Source organism: Medicago truncatula, chromosome 8 (assembly GCF_003473485.1).
Source record: "Medicago truncatula cultivar Jemalong A17 chromosome 8, MtrunA17r5.0-ANR, whole genome shotgun sequence".
Taxonomy (NCBI): Eukaryota; Viridiplantae; Streptophyta; class Magnoliopsida; order Fabales; family Fabaceae; genus Medicago; species Medicago truncatula.
Genome location: NC_053049.1, coordinates 18,807,631 through 18,829,505, shown reverse-complemented (window position 1 = coordinate 18,829,505; position 21,875 = coordinate 18,807,631). Strand labels below are relative to the sequence as shown.

Sequence of the window (21,875 nt, the reverse complement as noted above, 5' to 3'; positions counted from 1 at the left end):
TAATGAGTAATTAATAATAACCGCAGAGGCAGGCTAAATTTCATCCATCGGGAATTCTAAGTTCAGGCGACAAGTAGATAGAATCACTTTTGAAGATATGGCTCTCACAGTCACAGCCAAATAGCAAAGCAACGAAGAGGGTTCACTGTAGGACATCTTCAGTCTGGTAGCATCATTGCAGCCTCCTCAAGTGAGGTGGACATTGACTATGGTGCTACTGTGCCTTCTCTGCCAGAGTGAAAATGAAAGTTTTGGTAAACATTATCTCATTTTCATCTGTCAGCTCAAAGGCTGGTGATTTTTCAGGGCACAACGGTCATTGGCTTAATCTTATTGCAAGTAACACTGTAAATGATTGCAGAATGACAATTTACATGATGCTACATCATTGGAACCATTAAGATATGTATTTATTGATCCTTTTCTTTCTTGGTTATTTAATTGTCTATGAAGTAATATTAGTCCAACTATAAGCTTAGTTCTATATGGATGTATGGTGACTTTTCACTATATAAAATACAAATTATTCATCATTTTTAGGTATATGTATACTTTTTACATTTATTATCCAAAACTGTTTCTTTCCTTGATTATGGTGATTTACAAGGCATCTACCATTCACCGGGCATGTTTTGAGGCTAGCTATTATGGTGGCCCATAAGCCATTGGTGACATTGGGTATATAGCATGAATTTAATACTACTACAACTACAATTATAATAATAATATTAATGAAAAACCCCAGAATAAGCAAGGTTTGACCAGGTCACAATATGTAAAAATAAACTCCAGTAGAAACGCTAATTTGATTTAAAAGCACTCTATATATAGTTTAATAATACAAATGTATACACATAATAACACATCTTTTTCCCCCCAACAAAGACTCATTATACTCAACTAGTCAACTTTCATATTAAAATCGACATATGATCTGAATGGCATAAATTGTTTTCACAAAAATAATATTCCGTTCAACTTCAATCAAACTGCTAGACGGGGAAACCTTAATTGTAGAGATTCTTGAATAGGGAACACGTGGATTCACAACTCCAAACATACTTCTTTAGCAGGAATTCAGCATCTTACTTTGTTTTAGTAAGGTTTGTACATCAAGATAAGCTAATCAACGCAGTTTACAAGCGATGAAGATGTTGCGATAATGAGCGATAACAAACATCAATCATATGAAAGGTCAGAGACTGAAGATTACATGTAACCCAACTCGTCATACCAAGAGACAAGCTTATCAAAATTGTCGTTCAAGGCAATTCCTGCCTTGGCATCAAAGATGCTTGACCTGGAACATTGATTACACACAAAATTAACTCAATTGTGATGACTATAATTCTATGAAGAAATAGAAAACAAACATTAGCAACCAGCGTAATTGACATTTCTAAACTGCCTACTAGTATAATATTTACCTGGTATCACCGATAAAGTCAGTGGAGACAACATCATCCTCGGTGTAACCAAGGATTCCTTTCAAGTTGCCCTCGGACTCCTCCCTGCAAAAACAGAAATGTTAAAAATCATAGATCTAAGAACATTAAGTCCTACTAAACTATAGTCCAAGCAAAATACTTCATCAGAAGGGGTGACACTGCATTGTTCACTTACTTGATAGCAGCTTTGATTTGATCATAGGTGGCAGCCTTCTCGAGCCTCACTGTAAGGTCAACAGCTGAGACATCTACAGTTGGGACACAGAATGCCATTCCAGTCAACTTTCCATTCAGAGCAGGAAGCACTTTGCCAACAGCCTAGTAGGACACACAGAATGAAAACCACGTCCAGAGAATCACTACAGTAAACGACACAATAACGGTGGACAAAAGTCTGAAAACCGAGTCAAATAGTCTCACCTTAGTAGCTCCAGTGCTGATAGGAATGATGTTAAATGAGGCAGCTCTTCCACCTCTCCGGTCTTTGGCTGATGGCCCATCAACAGTCTTCTGGCTAGCTGAATGGCAAATAATATAACAGCATGAAAAAATGAATTAGGAACCAAATAATACAACAGATCCAACAGCAACCCACTAACACTAAACCTACCAGTGATAGATTGAACAGTGGTCATCAAACCCTCAATAATGCCAAACCTGTCATTAATAACCTACAAAATAAACAGGAAACGCTTAAGACCTCATACGGCAAACAACATGGATATTAGAGGATAAAATATCAGTTGGCTCGTAATACCTTTGCAAGTGGTGCAAGGCAGTTGGTAGTGCAGCTAGCATTGGAGACGATATCAAACTCTGGCTTGTATTCCTTCTCGTTAACACCAACAACAAACATGGGAGCATCCTTACTAGGGGCAGAAATTATGACCTTGGCACCACCCTAGATCAAACAAACAAAAACATAAATATTCCCACTACACTTTATACAAAACTAATCAATGAGAACCTCCATAAGATTGAGTAAATAGACGATACAATAAAACATTGCAAGTTGTGGCCTGCTAGAAACAGTGTGATATTGCAACCATTGTTGTCAGTCGTAGGTAGCAGAATATAACAGTTTGTTAAAATTCCACCATGCAATGGTGATATAGTGCCACTATAGCAACTATTCGACAACATTTGTTATACTAAATTGTGTATCGCATAAAATAGCTGTGTCCAAAACCCACTACACTATAGTGGTACAACGCCAGTATAGCTGCTATTTAAGAACACTGATTGCAACATTGATCTGAATAACGATATGACATGCATGTTTTAAAAGAGACAAATGTTACGGCAGTATGCAAAAAACAAGAAAACCATGAGCATGTTAAGAAAATAGATATAAACAAAACATGCACCGCATAATAATAAGCAACAAAAGAGTGTAGCCAAAGAAATACAAACCCCAAGAGTGGAGAAATTATAGAAAATGCAGAAAGGAGGCAAAGAAGAAAATGAAGAAATTATAGAGTGGAGTTATAGCGAGAAACAATATGAACAGACAACTATTATAACATTCAAGCAAAACGCAATACCTTGATTGCTGCACCGAAGGCCGATTCAGTAACCTTCTGCAAGCAGCACGAACTAATCATTGCTTGATTGCCTTCACGAGTCTCGTGCAAGATCAATGGGGTCCCTGGAGTGGGCCATGGAATTTTATTGGGAATTGTAGTTTTGGAAGGCCCTGCCATGGGGGTTTGATACCAGGGAGTTGAAAATATTGAGAATTGAGGATTTGAAAGAATGGCACAGGAGTAGGACCCATAATAGGTGACTTTCTTGATGAACGGAACAAAATAAACCTGGCACTTGATCAGACCCCATTTTAAAGTATTCATTCGCCATGTATATAGACATGTACATATAACTGATCTTATGTTCAAATACCTTCGCGAGTACCATCAAACCATCGGTGAATGGAGTGACGTATTGTTGGCTGGATTGGTTAAAACTTGAGTAAGTGTCTGACTGGCAAGCGCTCAAGAAGACGCTCAAATCTCTTCCAGATCGCGGAGGAAGATTCAAGAGATCCGGAAGAGATTTGGGCGTCTTCTTGAGAGCTTGTGACTTACTCAAGTTTTAACCAATCCACCCAACAATACGTCACTTCATTCACTGATGGTTTGATTTGATGATACTGACTGTTCATCAAGAAAGTTTGCAGTTTCTAGGATACCATCCACTTATTATGGGTCCTACTCCTACCATTCTTTAGCATTGATTCCCAATTGATTACTATAACCAAAAGCTTCAATCCACCATAATGACATGAGTAAAATCTAGAAATATAAAAAAGATTAATGAGATCAACAACGAACAACATCATAATCTTAACATAGACTTGGTTTGCACACAAATTTGCTATCAAGACACGAGTAATCAAAAAACTCAGACACGTGTTAAAACAACTTCAGCTTTTATAAGGTACTAGTTGAGAGACCCTAAAGCACGTTTTCTATTCCATTCAAATTTAAGCAAATTTAAGTAAGAGGGTGCTATTTTAAACAACAAACTATTTTGGCCGAACAAAAACGTGTAGCTTGACTCAGAAAAAATAGGAAGTAAATAATAATAATAATAATAATAATAATAATAACTTTCAAATATTACCTTCAATCACGGTTTATAGCCATCGAACATACCACAAATTTGGTACTCTACATGACCTGTGAGATCGTGGTATTGAACAGCCTGCCGGTCCCCATGACCAATAAATAAGACATCATGACTACTGTAGTATGAAACATGTGAGTTGAGTTTGAAATGGTTGAATAAATGTATATCGATATGAGGTCAACATAATCGGTGTGGTTTTAATCGCATGAACATCTTTATCGACATCAGACGCGACGCGAACAACGATGCGGTGACGCCTTATTATCAATTTGAAAATATTTAGTTTTGTGTATTCATCATATCGTGATGTCAATCTCGAACATTGACTGGAACACATTCGTTTTTAATCCAAAATGTAGTACGTGCTAATGTGTAAACAAAAGGTAAAGTTACCCGTGCGTCTGCGCACGGGTCGAACACTAGTAAATAAACAAAGCGATCACCAAGTTTGAGCTTCAACGCCCACTTACACAACTTCCGCACCACATAAGCCTTTGGAGGCGTCGGAATAGTTGCATCAGTTATCATTTTGATGTTATTGGGTAAAAACCCGTAGTCTTGAATTAAGAATCTACGAAACTTTTGACCCATAGGGATTGTTGACCCTTGAAGGATGTTTTTGGGACATGATTGTGAAGATGGACACGTGAGATAAGAAAAAGTAACAATAACCGAATAACTTGTAATTAGGGTTTTGTTGATAGCGAGAGAAAAAGATGAATAGGACGAGTGTTAACGGTGGAATGGGTTTTTGGGGTTGATGGTGAGGTGAGAGATGGTTGGGATTAGGTTTGAGGAAGTGTCCATGGCAAAAGGGTTTTGGGGTTGAAATCATAGTTTTAAAACTCGGCTCGGTCATCGACTCGGCAGGGGTACTGGGTCAATGGTCGAACCACTGAGTCATTGGTCGAACCGCATGACTGAACCGGATCAACTCGGATGACTCGGTTAGATAACTCGGTCGTGAGATTAAATTTATATAGCTATCTAACCGGATTAAATCGGTGACTCGTTCACTTAAAAACTAAAAAAAATGACATATAATATCTATATTAATATTTGTACAGCTATATTTTATTGACAAGAAATATATCAATATTAATATAATATGTAGATTTTCTCCGAGTCAAATTTAATCTATTGACTATAATACAATTACCAATCAAATACAAAAATTAATTTTAAGCACAAAATTGATTTTTATAAAAAAGAAAAAAGAAAAAAACTCCACTATTTTTATTTTTGACAAAAGAAATATGCTATTAATTACAACAATATTTACAAGGTAGTGTAATTTTTTGGTGTTAAAAATAATTATATATAAGTTTAAATATAAATTGCAATATATCATTAAGCTAAAATTAAGAAAAATATCATTGAAACATTAAAAATAAGAAGCAAAACAGTAACAAAATTATGAAATATATCATTAAAAATAATTGTGAATTTCAATGTTTTATAAAAAAGAAATATGAATTATTGTGACATTTTGCAATTGAATTTAATATAATAAATAAGAATCATAACAACAACACAATTGAAGGATTGGTGTGGTGGTTAATGCATTCCATATTTAAGCTTGATGTTGCCAGTACGATACCCACACAAGGCAAATTTTGCCCCCTATGTTTTATCTCCTTTGTAAAGGTGACCTTTTGACCAATTTTGACTGGGTAAACGCTTGTGTGGATCAAATTGATGAACTTAGAAGAGGTCCAAATGTCTACGTAGCTGGGTTACAATATTATGATTTAAAATAAATCGAATTTGGATTTTAGAGAATCTGTTGGTTCGCAATTAAGGTTTAGGAAAACGTATACGTGATGTGTGGAGCAAATATCAATGACAACCAATAACCAAATGTAAATAAACACAAGCAATAACAACAATATAGATCTAGTCTATAAACCAAGTGCATAGCAAAACCACAATCCAAAGCAAGGAATAAACAAGATAAAGAGAGAGTAAAGAAAAGATAACAACACCAAAAAATGTTCACCCAGTTCGGTCCAACTTGACCTACTTTGGAGGAGAGATTGATCTCTCTAATCCACTATCAATGAGTTCTTACAAAGAGATACAAATGGGTTACAAGAAATTAGCTTCAACAAGCTCACAAAGAACAACCTTAATTTCTACCCATTTTCTCAATCTCACCAATGAACAAAACACTCATGATTTTCACTCTCCCAAGGTGTTTACAATTGTTTCCTAAGTCTAGAATCTAACCCCAAAAGAGTATCAACCCTTAGCCTTTGATTTCACTAAGGATCTTCTCTTTTGATTTCACAAGACTCACCGAAGTTGCTCACAATATATGTTCTCTTTTGCACACATATTTTGTACTAAATTGATTGTAATCGTCGTATAGAATACTTCTAAAAACCTCTCAAAAAAGAAAAGGAAGAAGAATATCTATAAAAAAATTGAAAGGTGGCTCTTAGTTTTTTTATATAAAAGTAACATTTTAACCTTTTTTATATGCTAACCCTCCGATTCAACACAATTAGTAGAGCTGTCAAAACAGGCCGGCCCTAGCAGGCTTTGGGCTTTAGCGGGCCAGGCTAAAAAGCCCGGTTGACAAAACGGGCTTGAAATATACTACCCGAGCCCGGCCCTACACGGGCCGCGGGCTAAACAGGCCGGCCCGTATTTATTTTTTTTATTTTTTTTATTTTAAAAAAGTACTATAAAACACTGCTATTATTTTTTTATAAATGATATTTTTAATATGTTTAAATAATGTCTAGCACAAAAATAAATTGTAAACATTTTCGTACAAACGTCGTAAACTAAAATGACGAGGAAAATGATTTTAAATAAATTAGATATGTTATGGTTATAGATATTTATATATTCGATCTTTAAAACTATAAATAACGAAATGAATAAATATAATTTTATATTACATTTATATTTGTGTTAATTCATTGAATTTTCACTTTTGATTTTTACTTTGATAATCAACTAAGTAAATAATTATTTGAAAAATATATATAATTTATAGAATTGTTTTTTGTTATGCGGGCTAACGGGCTACCCGCGGCCCGTTCGGGCTAGCCCTAACGGGTAAAAGCCCTATTAAAATTTGGGCTAAACGGGCCGGCCCGTTTTGACAGCTCTAACAATTAGAAAAGATCAATGTCTCCGAAGGAAATTTGATTACACATGCCACAATCAAATTATGTTATAATATCACTTTATGATTTTTTTTTCAAAATTATCTTTGAGAAAATATAATTTGATTTGTTACACAAGTTTGATTGTGACATTGTAAACCTATTAAATCTTTATAATAAAATAGAAAAAAAAATAATATACAATATATATTTCCATAATATATATAATAGGCCAAGTGAAAGGTTAGGTATCAGGGGAATCTGAAGCATTCTAACTAGGTTGACACCCAACATAAACTTCCATCCTCTACCGCCTTTCCAATATGTAATATTATTCAAAAAGGAAAAAGTATGTATAAAATAGGGGGACTAGACCAATACTCTCATAAAACCAAAAAGAAATGACAAAAAGGAAAGACTAAAAATGGCTACGGAAATCTAAAGTTATGCAACCCATATTTGTCTCTAGCAAAATCAACCGCAGTGAAGCAGACATAGTTTGATACCAAGTAGTGGCAATCAAGTAGTGGCAGTCAAGTCGTGTCCCAAAAAAGCCATAGTGTCTGCACAACAGTTTCCTTCCTAGTAAATATGGGAGCAGATTATGCATATACATAAAATACTTATGCACTTTCTAAAGAAAATTATACGCAAACGTACAACTCTTAAGAATTGACAAGAATACGTAGACTGTATTAGAAGTGTTTGGAATAATTTCTTCATGATAACACAATTCATCACACATCATTCGTTGTGTTGCAAAATATTTTTCCCAAAAGAGACATGGAAGTTGGTCTCAACTATAAAAAAAACTACATATCGTTTAAAGAAGAAAAACTCTACGACCAAGTAAGGAGAATGGTTGTTACTATTTAAAACTTACAATAAACTGTTATGCTAACACAATTTGGTGAAACGGTGTATTAATTTTAACATAATTGAGGATCTTTTGCTTTAATTGTCTGATTGGAATTCAGAGTTGATAGTGTGCAATGATGCATAATTTTATTAGTTAATTAATGGTAGCTTGCGTGGCATATAATATAATATTTGGGTGTTGATGACATATATATAAAATAATACAATCATATATAATCATATATAAAGGAGGAGAAATGTTATCAAGTGTCTTTAAAATACTTTTAAATCTTTAGAATACACTTTTAAAGAAAAAATACTAATAAGTGTCTTTAAAGTACCTTTTAAAAGTTTAAAATAAAAATGTTATTTTAAAAATTTTGTATACAACACATTAAAACATTAAAAATTATTTTTTTACATAAAATTTATCATTTGTTTTTTTTAATCCTTAACGAATGTCATGCAAGTGCTCGACTCCATATAAAAGGAGATAATTTTTTTTACTCAACGGGATATCATTTCTCAAGAATACAATGACAATGAAAAAAGACAAAAAAAAAAATCTGTCCAGTGATCGTTTGATTAGATTTCCACTTCAACTTGGTGTGGTGATCGTCAACGTGTTTTATGTTATTAACTTGGATGCTATGAATTTATTTGCAAATATCATGCTGAATTTGTGTTTGTTTCTATATTCTCTAAAAAATTGAACGAATTAATAACATGATCAAAGAGATTAGGGAGAATTTGCCGCCTATTTAGATCTCACAAAGCTCAAAAAATTAATTGTGCATGAGAAGGACACCCAATTTACACAAAAAAAAAGAGAGAGATGAAGATCCATTTCATATGAGAAATTAGAAATAAACTTGAGACTTTAGAGCTTGATACAAAGGAAAAATCTTTAAATGATTTGATCAAAAATAGTAAATGAATACATAAAATGCTCTCTATATAGGGCTTGTGAGAGACCAGCCAACTAATTTTACGTTAACGAACTCTAACTATTTTCTTTATTAACAAACTCTAACTTCTTATTTTCGAAAATATAGTTTCTTTTAGTAAAAAAAATTGTATCATTTACCTTTTTTTAGGAAATGTATCAGTTACTTATTGAGTCGAGATGTGACTTTTTGATTCAAAGTAACACTTGGGGAAGAATTGATCTTCAATATTGAGTCAAGATATGACTTTTTAATTCGAAGTAACAGTTGGGGAAGAATTGATCTTCAATATTTGATTTATATTTTGGACCCCCAAATCAATTCTAAGAAAAGAAAAAACAAGGTTAACAACATTTTAAATTGTTGTGCTCGGTAAAAAAACATTAAACATGTGGTTATGAGTTCAATCACTAAATAACTTATATGAAATATGACGTGTTCAAATATCTTTAATGATTTGTTTCTAACTTTCGGATGAAAGATATATTGGACATTTCGTCTAAGTGTCTAAAGTGGATTATGATGAATTCAAGAATTCTTAATTTTGTGTGGAATAAAATCAATTTTGGATTATTCATAAATCCTAACTCAATCGATAAAAATGTCAAAACTGATAGGTCGGATGTCGTGACCAAAGTTTAAACCCTGACCCCTCGCTTGTGTGTGTGTGGTTCAATGATCATTTGTCATTTTGTCTATCTCCATGATTTATTTCTACTTTTTTTTAGCAAATTTATTTCTACTTTTCACATTTTTAAAAGATTACTACCAAATCCATTCAAGAAAAAAAAAAGATTACCACCAAATAATTTTATAAAGCAAGTGAAAAGTGGTTGAGTTGGACCGAGCTACTAATTTTAGGGTACGGCTTTTCTCCCAACAATTTTTGCTCATTCCCAACAAAATAGTCTAACGTGAGTTAACTCACACATGAGTATTTTGTGTTGAAAATGACCAAAAATTGTTATAAGAAGAGCAAATTTCCTAATTTTATACCCCAAGTGAAGTGAGAATGTTGTTTGGTTTTGTTCATGTGACAAAAAAGTCACCTAACAAGTTACACCCGGTTGAACAATTTGAGGGGCTTATCAAGAGTAGTGTTATTTAAACAACCAATTTAGTAACAACTTATTTGACAACCATAATTTACAAAGAAAAAGTAGTATTGGCACGAAAATCGAGAGATAAAGTAAAAAATGATGTGAGTATGAGAGAGAAAATTGTCACAAAAGTTGTTACCAAATAGATGTTCAAATATCATTTCTCGCTTATCAAACAATTACCTTACAAGTTTAAATTGGACAAAAGTCAATGATGTCTCGCATTCAAAATAATATTGATGTATGACTAATTAGGTGTAATATAAAAATAAAATAAAAACTAATAGTAGATGTAATATTTCTACTCTTTCTGTTGTCATGTAGAGATGTTTGTAGTTCTTCTATTAAGCATCTGTTTGGTTTAGTAGTGAGACAATCAAACATGCGTTTTTAATCAAATTTACCGTGGAAATAAGAATCTGCCGTAGTTTAGGGGGTTAAAACTGTCAAAGATCCAATACATTGGGGGCTGTTTTGTATTTTAATTAGTTAGGGGCTAAAATTGCCAAAGATCCATTACATAGGGGGCTGTTTTGTATTTTAATTAATTAAGGGCCAAAATCGCAACTTCTTGAAACATAGGGGGCCAAAAGTGTAATTAAACCTTTTTTTTTTCTCTTTCACCTCTTTCGTTAAACAACGGTTTAAAGTCTAAATAAGAAGTTTTATGTCACTAGTCACAACAGTTGCATTTGAAGATGTCATTGCATTACTCTCAAATATTAATACACTCTCACTTTTCATTTTTCGATTTTGTTTTTGTTAATGTTTTAATTAGGAGTTTTATGTTGTTTCTAGGACTTTTTGTTGAACCAAAAATAATATTTTTTTATAAAAAAAAAAAAGTCTATGTAGTACCAACATATGTACTCAATTTTTACTTTTACTTCAAGTGTGGTGACACATAGCACAACATACAATCCAGAATCATATACTTATCAAATAATTTTGCCCATTTGAAACTTCAGTATTCTAATAAGCAGCAATCATTTCAACAGAAGTCAATCTTTTGAAACGACGGTCTACAGAATTTGACCGAACTAGGATAACTGGTTCACTTCAGACCGGACGGTTCAATTTTAAAATCTCTGTTTTTTTTTTCTTTATTTTTTTTCCCATCCGTTGCTTCTTCTTCTCTATATAAGTGAAGTTATTCAGAACAAAAGGTAGTTACTACGTTTTATATAACCTCTAAAACATGTCGGAGAGTGACGGCGGCGTCACTGGAGAAAGTGTGATAGTTGAACCTTCATCATCATGGAAACTGAATGTGAAGGAGTTTAACTTACCACATGATCATCATAACCGTCAACCACGTTCCTTCACTTTCAGTGGCCTTGTTCGCAAACCCAATAACAGTAAGTATAGTAATCCCTCCACTCTTTCTTTCTCCATTTTCTTCTTCTGAATGTCTCCATCTTTGTGGCGTTAGTGTGTCGGTGTCTGACACAGACATTGTGTGATAAACGTTCATTTTTTTCATTTTCTCAAATTATTACTAGTGTCCAAGTGTTAGTGTCGTTCATTGGTCTCAATTTTTTCTCTTTCATCTCTTTTGTTAAACAACACTTTATAGTCAAAATAAAAGGTTTTAGTTGAAGATGTCCTTGCATTACTCTCAAATATTAATACACTCTCAATTTTCATTTTTCGATCTTGTTTTTGTTAATATTTTAATTACGAATTTTATGTTGTTTCTAGTACTTTTTGTCGTACCATAGATAATATTTTCTTAAAAAAGAGTCTATGTAGTGTATGAGTCTTTTTTAGGGGTATTAAAGATGTATTAGTGTTAGTGTCTGTTAATAACGCATATTTTTGCATCATTATTGTCGTATCTGGTGTCGGTGTCTATTTTTATGTACGTGATTCTTAGGAAAAGTTTGTGTTCACTATTTTATGCTTTTTTTGATTGTGTTGGTGGTATCACCTTTTCACCAATTACGTGCCTATATGAACCATGTACTCATATAGGATATACTATAATCGATGAAGTAATTAAAAAGTATCAGTGTTGGGTTGGTTTCATATAATAATTGTTTAAGTGGTTTTTTTTTTTTTTTTGCGGTCTTCTTGGTGAGGGTGATAATATTTGGGTTGTGTGTGTTGCTTTTTCCGTTTATGTTTGGAATTTGGATTGTATTAGTTTTAGTTGGGTTTTAAAGATATCCCTTGTGAGTAAGAGAATATACCATCAATTTCCTTTCAATTCAAAAATCAGCAATAACAAAACGGACACTCCTCAGATTAAGTGTATTCCAATATCAAATGCATGTCGGCATTTATACTAACACATGATTACATCAAATTATGTCATTTGTTCAAATTATTAGTGTTTGTGTCCGTGTCGTGTCCAGTGTTTATGCTTCATAACAAAAGGTGTGATTCATAATTTGAATTTGTCTTTTTACCTCTAATTAAGTATGATATGTTGAGTTAAGAAATTGGAGCATAATCCCTTTGAAGATCAGACTCTAATACCCTTTATCTTTTCTTAATTAAAGTATATGCAAAATGCAAAAGGTTGTCAAGATTTTCGTATGCTAGTATTGAAAAATTGTCGATTTTATGATGACTAGAATCACTAACATGTGAGCACTATGATTCTCAGGATGAATTGAAGCAACTAGCAAAAAGTGAGAGGCTAGCAGTTAATGTGTCAAATGCAGTTAACTTGGTACTATTTGCAGCAAAGGTATATGCATCAATTGAGAGCAGACCCATGTATGATAATTGGAGCCGGAAAGTACTGGAGTAACCGTGACGGAAGAAGGACCGTCACTAGGATGCACGAAGAAGGGACTGGTTTGATCCATGGAAGGATCAATTGGAGGAACAGGAGCCAAACGAGGCGGCATGACAAATAACGGAAGCGAAACTTAGATCGTTTACACAGCGAATGATACCATGTTAAGAAAGGTAAAATTCATATAAAGAAGAACAGAAATATGTGAATGGAAATTATTCTCATTGAATTGAAAAGTGGAAATACAATTCTGATATATAGAGAAAGATGGAGCGTGCAAACGGATAATATCGATAGAAGAACTCTTACCGATAGCAAAGAGTTCTTCTATCAATATTATCTGTTTGATCCAATTCTTTATTTATGGCTGAGATTTGTTTGTTCAACAAGCCCTTTAGGTAGTTTGCATGGCAGAGCTCGTTGAATATCGATTTTCCTCTGATACATATAAAGTGGAGTTGAGTGTTGGCTTAGTTATATGTGTAGTGGATGGAGCTGTGAAGTTTGAATACGCAATTCACAATATTATCTTTAAACATTTCACAATAATTTTCATTTATTATCTTTATCAAATTCTAGATTATAATTAATGAACATAAAGATTTGAGTTATGTTATATAGAGAGAGTGATTTCAAGAGATATAGAGGAAAAAAATGAAGTTAAAAAAAAAAGTAATGATGTACATATAATCATCCTTTTACTTCAATAATAATTGAAGAAAACTTTTTTTTATTGAAGAAAAGTTGGTAAGTCCTAACTTAGTTTATAGCTATCATAAACATTATTTATTTGATTGATGTCTCAACCTCGAATGTCTCAATTCTTCATACTTTAAAAGTGTGTAAATCTAATTAGTAGACTATTTGAACTCAAAATATAAGAAGGGGTAAAAAACAAGGTCATGTTAAGAAAAACAAAAGTAGACAATTTTGCATTTAAAAGAGTATTACTCTATTTTGAAATTTAAAAAAATTTGCGTATCCACGTACAATAAAAAAAATTCCGAGAAATAAAAATAAGTTTAAAATTTTGCATTCAAAAGAGTATTATATCTTAAATTTTAAAAATATGATACCATAAAATTATTAAAATTTATTTTGCGGAATTTTTAAAATTTAAGATATGATACCGTAAAATTATTTTAACAAAAATAAAAAAAAAATATTTTTCGTACAATAAAAGGTAGGAGAATGCTAACTAGTGTCGTAAGGGTAATGGTTAAGCATTTAAAACAAGTAAATTTCCATGAAAAAATTGTGTAATCATCATTTTATCAAAATAACATCTTATATTTTTAAGATAAAATTTCTATTTGTAGACTCCTTAAGTAATAGTAGAAAATTTTGTATTCAAATACATCAACTTTATATGACCAATTTGTCTCTTGTAAAAAGGACCGGAGGAGTATTATTTTTTTTCAAATTTGACTAGTTATCATTTTCCAAGAAAAAAAATTGGTAATAACTTTAAATCTTTAATATTGGTAATATTTATTCAACAAAAGTCAATCTTTTGAAACGACGGTCTACGAAATTTTGACCGAACCAGGATGACTGGTTCACTTCAGACCGGACGGTTCAATTTCAAAATCTCTAGTTTTTTTTCTTTATTTTTTCCCATCTGTTGCTTCTTCTCTATATAAGTGAAGTTATTCATAGCAAAAGGTAGTTACTACGTTTTACATAACTTGTAAAACATGTCGGAGAGTGACGACAGCGCCACCGGAGAAAGTGTGAGAGTTGAACCTTCATCATCATGGAAACTGAATGTGAAGGAGTTTAAGTTACCACATCATCACCATGATCATCATAACCGTCAACCACGTTCCTTCACTTTCAGTGGCCTTGTTCGCAAACCCAATAACAGTAAGTATAGTAATCCCTCCACTCTTTCTTTCTCTATTTTCTTCTTCTCCATCTTTGTGACGTTAGTGTGTCGGTGTCTTACACAAACATTGTGTGATAAACGTTCATTTTTATCATTTTCTCAAATTATTACTAATGTCCAAGTGTTAGTGTCGTTCATTGGTCTCAATTTTTTCTCTTTCATCTCTTTTGTTAAACAACACTTTATAATCTAAATAAAAGGTTTTAGTTGAAGATGTCATTCCATTGCTCTCAAATATTAATACACTCTCAAAGTTTGTGTTCCCCATTTTATTCTTGTTTTGATTGTGTAGTTGGTATCACCTTTTCACCAATTACGTGCCTATATGAACCATGTACTCATATATGATATACTATAGTCACCGAAGTAATTAAAAAACATCTTTCATGAGTGTTAGGTTGGTTCCATATTGTTGAATAATTTTTTAGTGGTTTTTTTTTTTTTTTTTTTTTTTTTACAGTCTTCTTGGTGATGGTGAGAATATTTGGGTTGTGTGTGTTGTTTTTTCCGTTTATGTTTGGAATTTGGATTGTATTAGTTTTAGTTGGGTTCTAAAGATATCCCGTGTGAATAACAGAATATACCATCAATTTCTTTTCAATTCAATATTCACAATAACAAACGGACAATCGGATTAGGTGTGTCCCATTATTGGACATGCGTCGGTGTCCGACACCAACATATATGATTACACTGAATCATGTCATTTTTTCAAATTATTACTGGTGTAAGTGTTGTATCCGGTAGCAAAAAGTATGATTGAGATTCATAATTTGAGTGTGTTAAAAATATCATTGTGATTCATGTATAATGCATGTAAAGAAATTAGGTTCTTATTTCTGAACACACTATGTCATTTGTTGTTGAAGTATATTATACAGAAGAAAAATTACATGCTCAAAGCTTAAGCAGTTATTGAAGTTTCTTGAACTAAGAGAATAAGTGTGTTTACCCCTAATTAAGAATGATGTGCTGTGTTACGAAACTGGAGCATATTTCCTTTGAAGATAGATCAGCCTCTAATACCCTTTATCTTTTCTTAAAGTATATGCAAAAGCTTGTCCACTTATCAAATTTTGGACCATTTACTTTTTATAATAGCAAATGTGCTTTAAACTCCTTTAGTATCGCTTAGATCATCAACCGAACTGTTGTGTGCAAGTGTGAGTTATATGTCTCACATCGGATAGTTATATGAGATTGTTATTCAACAGTGTTATTTATTATATGCTTTACTTTAATTCAATATTGTCTTTGTGAAGTGATTTTCTTTTTGAGAGTTTTTTTGGTTGTGTTTGATTTCAGAGAAGCAACGCAAGGTAGCAGAATACTATAAACAACAGGAGAAGCTCCTTGAGGGCTATAATGACATGGATACTATGACTGAAACAGGACTTTTTCCAGGAAGTCTTACCGAGGTAGATTGTTTATTTTGTCACCATAATTGCGGGCGCGATTGATACCAATGTGCCACCAATAACACGACTGAAAAACGCTCCTTGATTTTGTAGCAAATGTGGCCAATGCGGAAGCAATTTCTGTTGTCATTTCATTACAGAGACCTCTAAAACATTTACAATATGGTTGCAGTTTTGTAGCATAGTTTCTAAATGTAACTGACTAAGTTTAAAAAACCTCATAAAATAGCATGCATCTGAACTTGATAATCACAAACACATGTTGAATAATTTGTCAAGATTTTCGTATGCTAGTATTGAAAAATTGTCGATTTTATGATGACTAGAATCACTAATATGTGAGCACTATGATTCTCAGGATGAATTGAAGCAACTAGCAAAACGTGAGAGGCTAGCAGTTAATGTGTCAAATGCAGTCAACTTGGTGCTATTTGCAGCGAAGGTATATGCATCAATTGAGAGCAGATCATTAGCTGTGATTGCTTCCACCTTGGATTCTCTCTTGGATCTTTTGTCGGGGTTCATATTGTGGTTCACTGCCAATGCCATGAAAACACCAAACCATTTTCACTATCCAATTGGAAAGAAACGGATGCAGCCGGTGGTACGTCTTTAAGTTTTAACCTTTTTAATAGTTTAAATTGGCAAGTCTAGTGTAGCAATAGTATCGTATTATCACGGTTCATGAGAGTGAAAATGAGACTAATTGGATACAAGACTAATTGGGTGCAGCATCAATATTGTGGCAGTGGCAGTGGCAGTGCCCACTGTTTTGGGTGTAAATCACAGAGAAATCCGTAACACAATGTAGTGGGTGCAACACTTGCATCATGCAACAATCGACTCTATATTGCTCACACAAATTATTTTTCTATCTTCCTTTTTCTTTATATCATAGATTTTAACTGATGCTAAGAAAAAATAGATTCACAACACAACAACCACAATAAGCACAGCAACAGCTCCAATGCCCGTAATGGCAATCCCCGCAACTGTTATCCCAACCGGAATTTAAAACCATGATACAAATATTGACTTAAGACGTTTTATGCAGGGTATCATTGTTTTTGCATCAGTGATGGCGACCTTGGGATTGCAGATTTTGATTGAGTCTGGCAGGCAAATTATTGCAAAGGTAATTGAGATTAGTACTTGTTTCACTGTGAATGAGTAATAAAGCTTTTGTTTTAGATATTTTGTGAGCCTTACTTGTAATCTTGATTTTTTTAATGTCTTGTTTCATTCTTTCTCTTATAGACTAAACCTGAAATGGATCATAGTGAGTTGGGATGGATGATTGCGATCATGGTATCTGTAACCGTTGTGAAGTTCGTTTTAATGGTATACTGTCGAAGGTTTACAAACGAGATTGTAAAAGCCTATGCGCAGGATCACTGTTTCGATGTTATTACTAATTCAGTTGGATTAGCTGCTGCTGTGTTAGCTGTCAAGTTCTATTGGTGGATTGATCCATTGGGAGCTATTATTGTGAGTTCGTTACTACCACTAAATGGATTTTATAGTTAGTAATCTCTAATTTAGTTTGCATATTTCACTAGTCTTACATATTTTCCTTGACTTGCACCTAATTCCTCAAGTAAACTAGTAATTATTTCTGGGGCACGGATTCCTTGCAACAACAAGCAATAATCAATCCCATCCATTATTTTTAGATCTTATGGCTCAGATCGCACAATCACTAAATCAGTTTTAAACAATCTCGATCATTGATTTAGATAAGACAATCGAGTTTTGCAGGGAATTCATTTTGTCTGTAGACGCGCCCACTCTCCTACTTTGTCCCTCATGTATTGTCATTTATGTCTCGTTTTTTCAAATTTGTCCTATAAGTGCGTAACGTTCTGTATCATTATTAATAGCGTAGACTAATGAAATAGGTGTCACAAGACATTAGCGACTACTTGTTATTTTTGTTTACTTGTGGACAAAGTAAGAGTGTGTAAGTTCATGAACAAAATTGATGGTTTATTCGTTATTTATTACCGCCAGTCAGTTTCATGATTGATCTAATGACTATGATATTGTGAATACCGAATGTAGATAGCACTGTACACAATTAATACATGGGTGAAGACAGTGATTGAGAATGTATCATCTCTTATCGGAAGGACAGCGCCACCTGATTTTCTAGGAAAGTTGACATATCTAATATGGAATCACCATGAAGAGGTTAAGCACATAGATACTGTGAGAGCATACACATTTGGTGCTCATTATTTTGTTGAAGTGGACATTGTTTTGCCAGAAGATATGCCTTTAAATCAAGCACACAATATTGGTGAGACACTTCAAGAGAAACTTGAGCAACTTCCTGAAGTTGAAAGAGCTTTTGTGCACATTGATTTTGAATATACTCATAGGCCTGAACACAAGATGATGGTGTAATGTAACACATTGATTATCTCTTTTCTTTTTTGTTGTTGTAAATTATTATGGCCTGAGCCTGACATTATAATGCTTGAATGCTTGATGCAAAACCTTGGTAACAAGTTTAGAACTATATGTTGGAACAAAATGTGTTTCACAATGAACCTTATTGAGTTTTGATGATAACAAGGTATTAAAAATTGTCAATTGGTTATTACTAATAATTGTTCAAGTGTACAGGACCAAAGGCTACTCAAGTTATTTCAATAGGTCTTGGAAGAACAATGGAAAGAAAAAGAAATTCTGAGCATCTGAAGAAAACTGCTCCTGAAGCTAAACTGCTCCTGAAGAGATGACGTCATCAGAAGCAGAAAGTCATCAGAAGCAAAAGTTTTCATCAGAAGCAATATCTTCACCAGAAGCTACATTTGATCTTTTAATCAAACTGAAGATTCAAAGTAGCTGATTCTCAATTCAGTCTTATCAAAGAAGAATGAAGAATTGAAAGGGAGGTATCAACGGATATATGGATAGCACTGAGCACTTGTCTCTCATTAATAGAGTTGACAAAGTACAAGTGTACAACCACTACCTCCACTACTCTGTTTTCTGTCTACGCTACAAGACAAAACAACAGCCATGCCTGCAGAATTTGTACACTCAAGATGGGAATGAATTTGAAGCTTATTCTTCAAAGGACTACACCCAAATCAGGCAAAGGATCACTGGTGGATAATCAAAGGATTTCAAACGACTCTTTAGACGTGCTGATTATCTCAACGTCTCTTTCACACCTCTATATAAAGGAATGAAGACTTGAAGATTTTAGAGAGAGATACATAAGTTTAAAAGCGCCAAAACTCTGTCAATTTGATTCTAAAAAGCACACTGAATTTCTGCACTGATTTGATACATCTTAGAAATTCAAAGTCTAGAGTCTTTTCTGTATTGTATTGTGAACACCACTGATTGTATATCAAGTGTTCAATTCAAACTCAATTCTCTGTATTTTTGTTTGATTAGAAGTCTCTTGCCTGCGTGCTTGAGCATTAGAAGTCTCTTGCTTAGTGCTTGAGCATTGGAAGACTCTTGCGTGTGTGCTTGAGCATTGTTTTGTGAAGTCTCATACTTTGAAAGTATTGAGCAGTTGTAATCTTGTGATTATAGTGAAATCTCCTTGGAAGTGCAAGGGGGACTGGACTACTTCCGTGTTGTGGAAGGAACCAGGATAACTGCCTGTGTCTTTGTCTTTCTTTTCTCTGCTCTGTTCTTTTCCGCTGCAATCTGACTCTGATCATTTCATCAGAAGCAATCAAACTGCTTCTGAAGTTTTATCAGAAGAAGAATCCTTTTTTAAGAGAAAAAGAAAACACAACTCAACCCCCCCTTCTTGTGTTTTTCACCTTCAATTGGTATCAGAGCTTGCTCTGTTATCACAGCACTTAACCGTGTTACAGTTCAAGATCTATTAGAAAAACATGTCTGGAGATGAGGAATCAGTTACTACAAAATACACAAGTGTCAAGCATGACTATGATACTGCTGACAAGAAAACAGACTCTGGAAAAGCTCCAAAGTTTAATGGAGATCCAGAAGAGTTTTCATGGTGGAAAACTAATATGTACAACTTTATCATGGGATTGGATGAAGAGCTATGGGATATACTGGAAGATGGAGTTGATGATCTGGATTTGGATGAAGAAGGAGCTGCTATAGACAGAAGAATACATACTCCTGCTCAGAAGAAGCTTTATAAGAAACATCACAAGATAAGAGGAATCATTGTGGCTTCTATACCTCGCACCGAATACATGAAAATGAGTGACAAATCTACTGCGAAGGCTATGTTTGCTTCTCTATGTGCAAACTTTGAAGGCAGCAAGAAAGTAAAAGAGGCTAAAGCTTTGATGCTAGTTCATCAGTATGAACTTTTCAGAATGAAGGATGATGAGAGTATAGAAGAAATGTACTCAAGATTTCAAACTTTAGTTTCTGGATTGCAGATACTGAAGAAAAGCTATGTTGCTTCTGATCATGTTAGTAAGATTTTGAGAAGCTTACCTTCAAGATGGAGACCCAAAGTAACTGCTATTGAGGAAGCTAAGGATCTAAATACTTTAAGTGTTGAAGATCTTGTTAGCTCACTCAAAGTGCATGAAATGAGTTTAAATGAGCATGAAACCTCTAAGAAGAGTAAATCCATTGCTTTACCATCTAAAGGAAAGACCTCAAAGTCTTCCAAAGCCTACAAAGCCAGTGAATCTGAAGAAGAATCACCTGATGGAGATTCTGATGAAGATCAATCTGTAAAGATGGCTATGCTGTCCAACAAGCTTGAGTATCTGGCAAGGAAGCAGAAGAAATTTTTGAGCAAGAGAGGTAGCTACAAGAACTTCAAGAAAGAAGATCAGAAGGGATGCTTCAATTGTAAGAAGCCTGGTCATTTCATTGCTGATTGCCCTGATCTTCAGAAGGAGAAGTTTAAAGGCAAATCCAAGAAATCAAGCTTCAACTCCAGTAAATTCAGAAAGCAAATCAAAAAGAGCTTGATGGCGACCTGGGAAGATTTGGATAGTGAATCTGGTTCTGATAAAGAAGAAGCTGATGATGATGCTAAGGCAGCCGTTGGGTTAGTGGCAACAGTATCATCAGAAGCAGTATCAGAAGCTGAATCAGATTCAGAAGATGAAAATGAGGTGTGCTTAAGGGCAAGAGAGAAACAAAGGTCATGGTACCTAGACAGCGGATGTTCAAGGCACATGACTGGAGAGAAAGCTTTGTTCCTTACCCTTACAATGAAAGATGGAGGAGAAGTGAAGTTTGGTGGCAACCAAACTGGAAAGATCATTGGTACATGTACTATTGGTAATTCCTCCATCTCAATTAATAATGTGTGGCTAGTAGATGGTCTGAAGCATAACCTATTGAGCATTAGTCAATTTTGTGACAATGGGTATGATGTAACGTTCAGTAAGACCAACTGCACACTAGTCAACAAGGATGACAAATCCATTACATTCAAGGGAAAGAGAGTTGAGAATGTCTATAAAATAAATTTCTCTGATCTGGCTGATCAGAAGGTAGTTTGCCTTCTGTCAATGAATGATAAAAAATGGGTATGGCATAAAAGGTTGGGACATGCTAATTGGAGATTAATTTCTAAAATTAGCAAGTTACAACTGGTCAAAGGATTGCCTAACATTGATTATCATTCAGATGCACTTTGTGGTGCATGTCAGAAAGGGAAAATTGTGAAAAGTTCTTTCAAATCTAAAGACATTGTATCAACCTCCAGACCCTTAGAATTACTCCATATTGATCTTTTTGGTCCAGTT

At 33.9% G+C, this 21,875-nt stretch overlaps 2 protein-coding genes across 2 annotated transcripts; one reads left to right on the top strand and one right to left on the bottom strand.

Moving 5' to 3' along the window:
* Positions 1–777: 777 nt before the first annotated feature.
* On the bottom strand, positions 778–3,429 carry LOC25501162 (glyceraldehyde-3-phosphate dehydrogenase, cytosolic). The gene is made up of 7 exons (XM_039829538.1): positions 2,993–3,429; positions 2,206–2,349; positions 2,059–2,119; positions 1,869–1,966; positions 1,624–1,766; positions 1,428–1,511; positions 778–1,300 (listed from the first exon to the last, which is right to left on the bottom strand). Exons 1-7 carry the CDS (start codon positions 3,296–3,298, stop codon positions 1,210–1,212), a joined length of 927 nt encoding a protein of 308 aa, XP_039685472.1. The 5' UTR covers positions 3,299–3,429; the 3' UTR covers positions 778–1,209.
* An 11,105-nt stretch (positions 3,430–14,534) lies between these two features.
* On the top strand, positions 14,535–18,642 carry LOC25501161 (metal tolerance protein 9). The gene is made up of 6 exons (XM_013589868.3): positions 14,535–14,712; positions 16,040–16,152; positions 16,511–16,756; positions 17,207–17,287; positions 17,410–17,640; positions 18,214–18,642. Exons 1-6 carry the CDS (start codon positions 14,544–14,546, stop codon positions 18,556–18,558), a joined length of 1,185 nt encoding a protein of 394 aa, XP_013445322.1. The 5' UTR covers positions 14,535–14,543; the 3' UTR covers positions 18,559–18,642.
* The last annotated feature ends 3,233 nt before the right edge of the window (positions 18,643–21,875 follow it).

Coding starts and splice junctions, on each gene's coding strand:
- LOC25501161 (XM_013589868.3), top strand. CDS start 14,544: ATGTCGGAGAGTGACGACAGCGCCACCGGAGAAAGTGTGAGAGTTGAA. Junction 14,713..16,039: donor TGTTCGCAAACCCAATAACA/GTAAGTATAGTA, acceptor GTTTGATTTCAG/AGAAGCAACGCAAGGTAGCA. Junction 16,153..16,510: donor TTCCAGGAAGTCTTACCGAG/GTAGATTGTTTA, acceptor TATGATTCTCAG/GATGAATTGAAGCAACTAGC.
- LOC25501162 (XM_039829538.1), bottom strand. CDS start 3,298: ATGAATACTTTAAAATGGGGTCTGATCAAGTGCCAGGTTTATTTTGTT. Junction 2,120..2,205: donor GCCTTGCACCACTTGCAAAG/GTATTACGAGCC, acceptor TTTATTTTGTAG/GTTATTAATGACAGGTTTGG. Junction 1,301..1,427: donor GACTTTATCGGTGATACCAG/GTAAATATTATA, acceptor TCAATGTTCCAG/GTCAAGCATCTTTGATGCCA.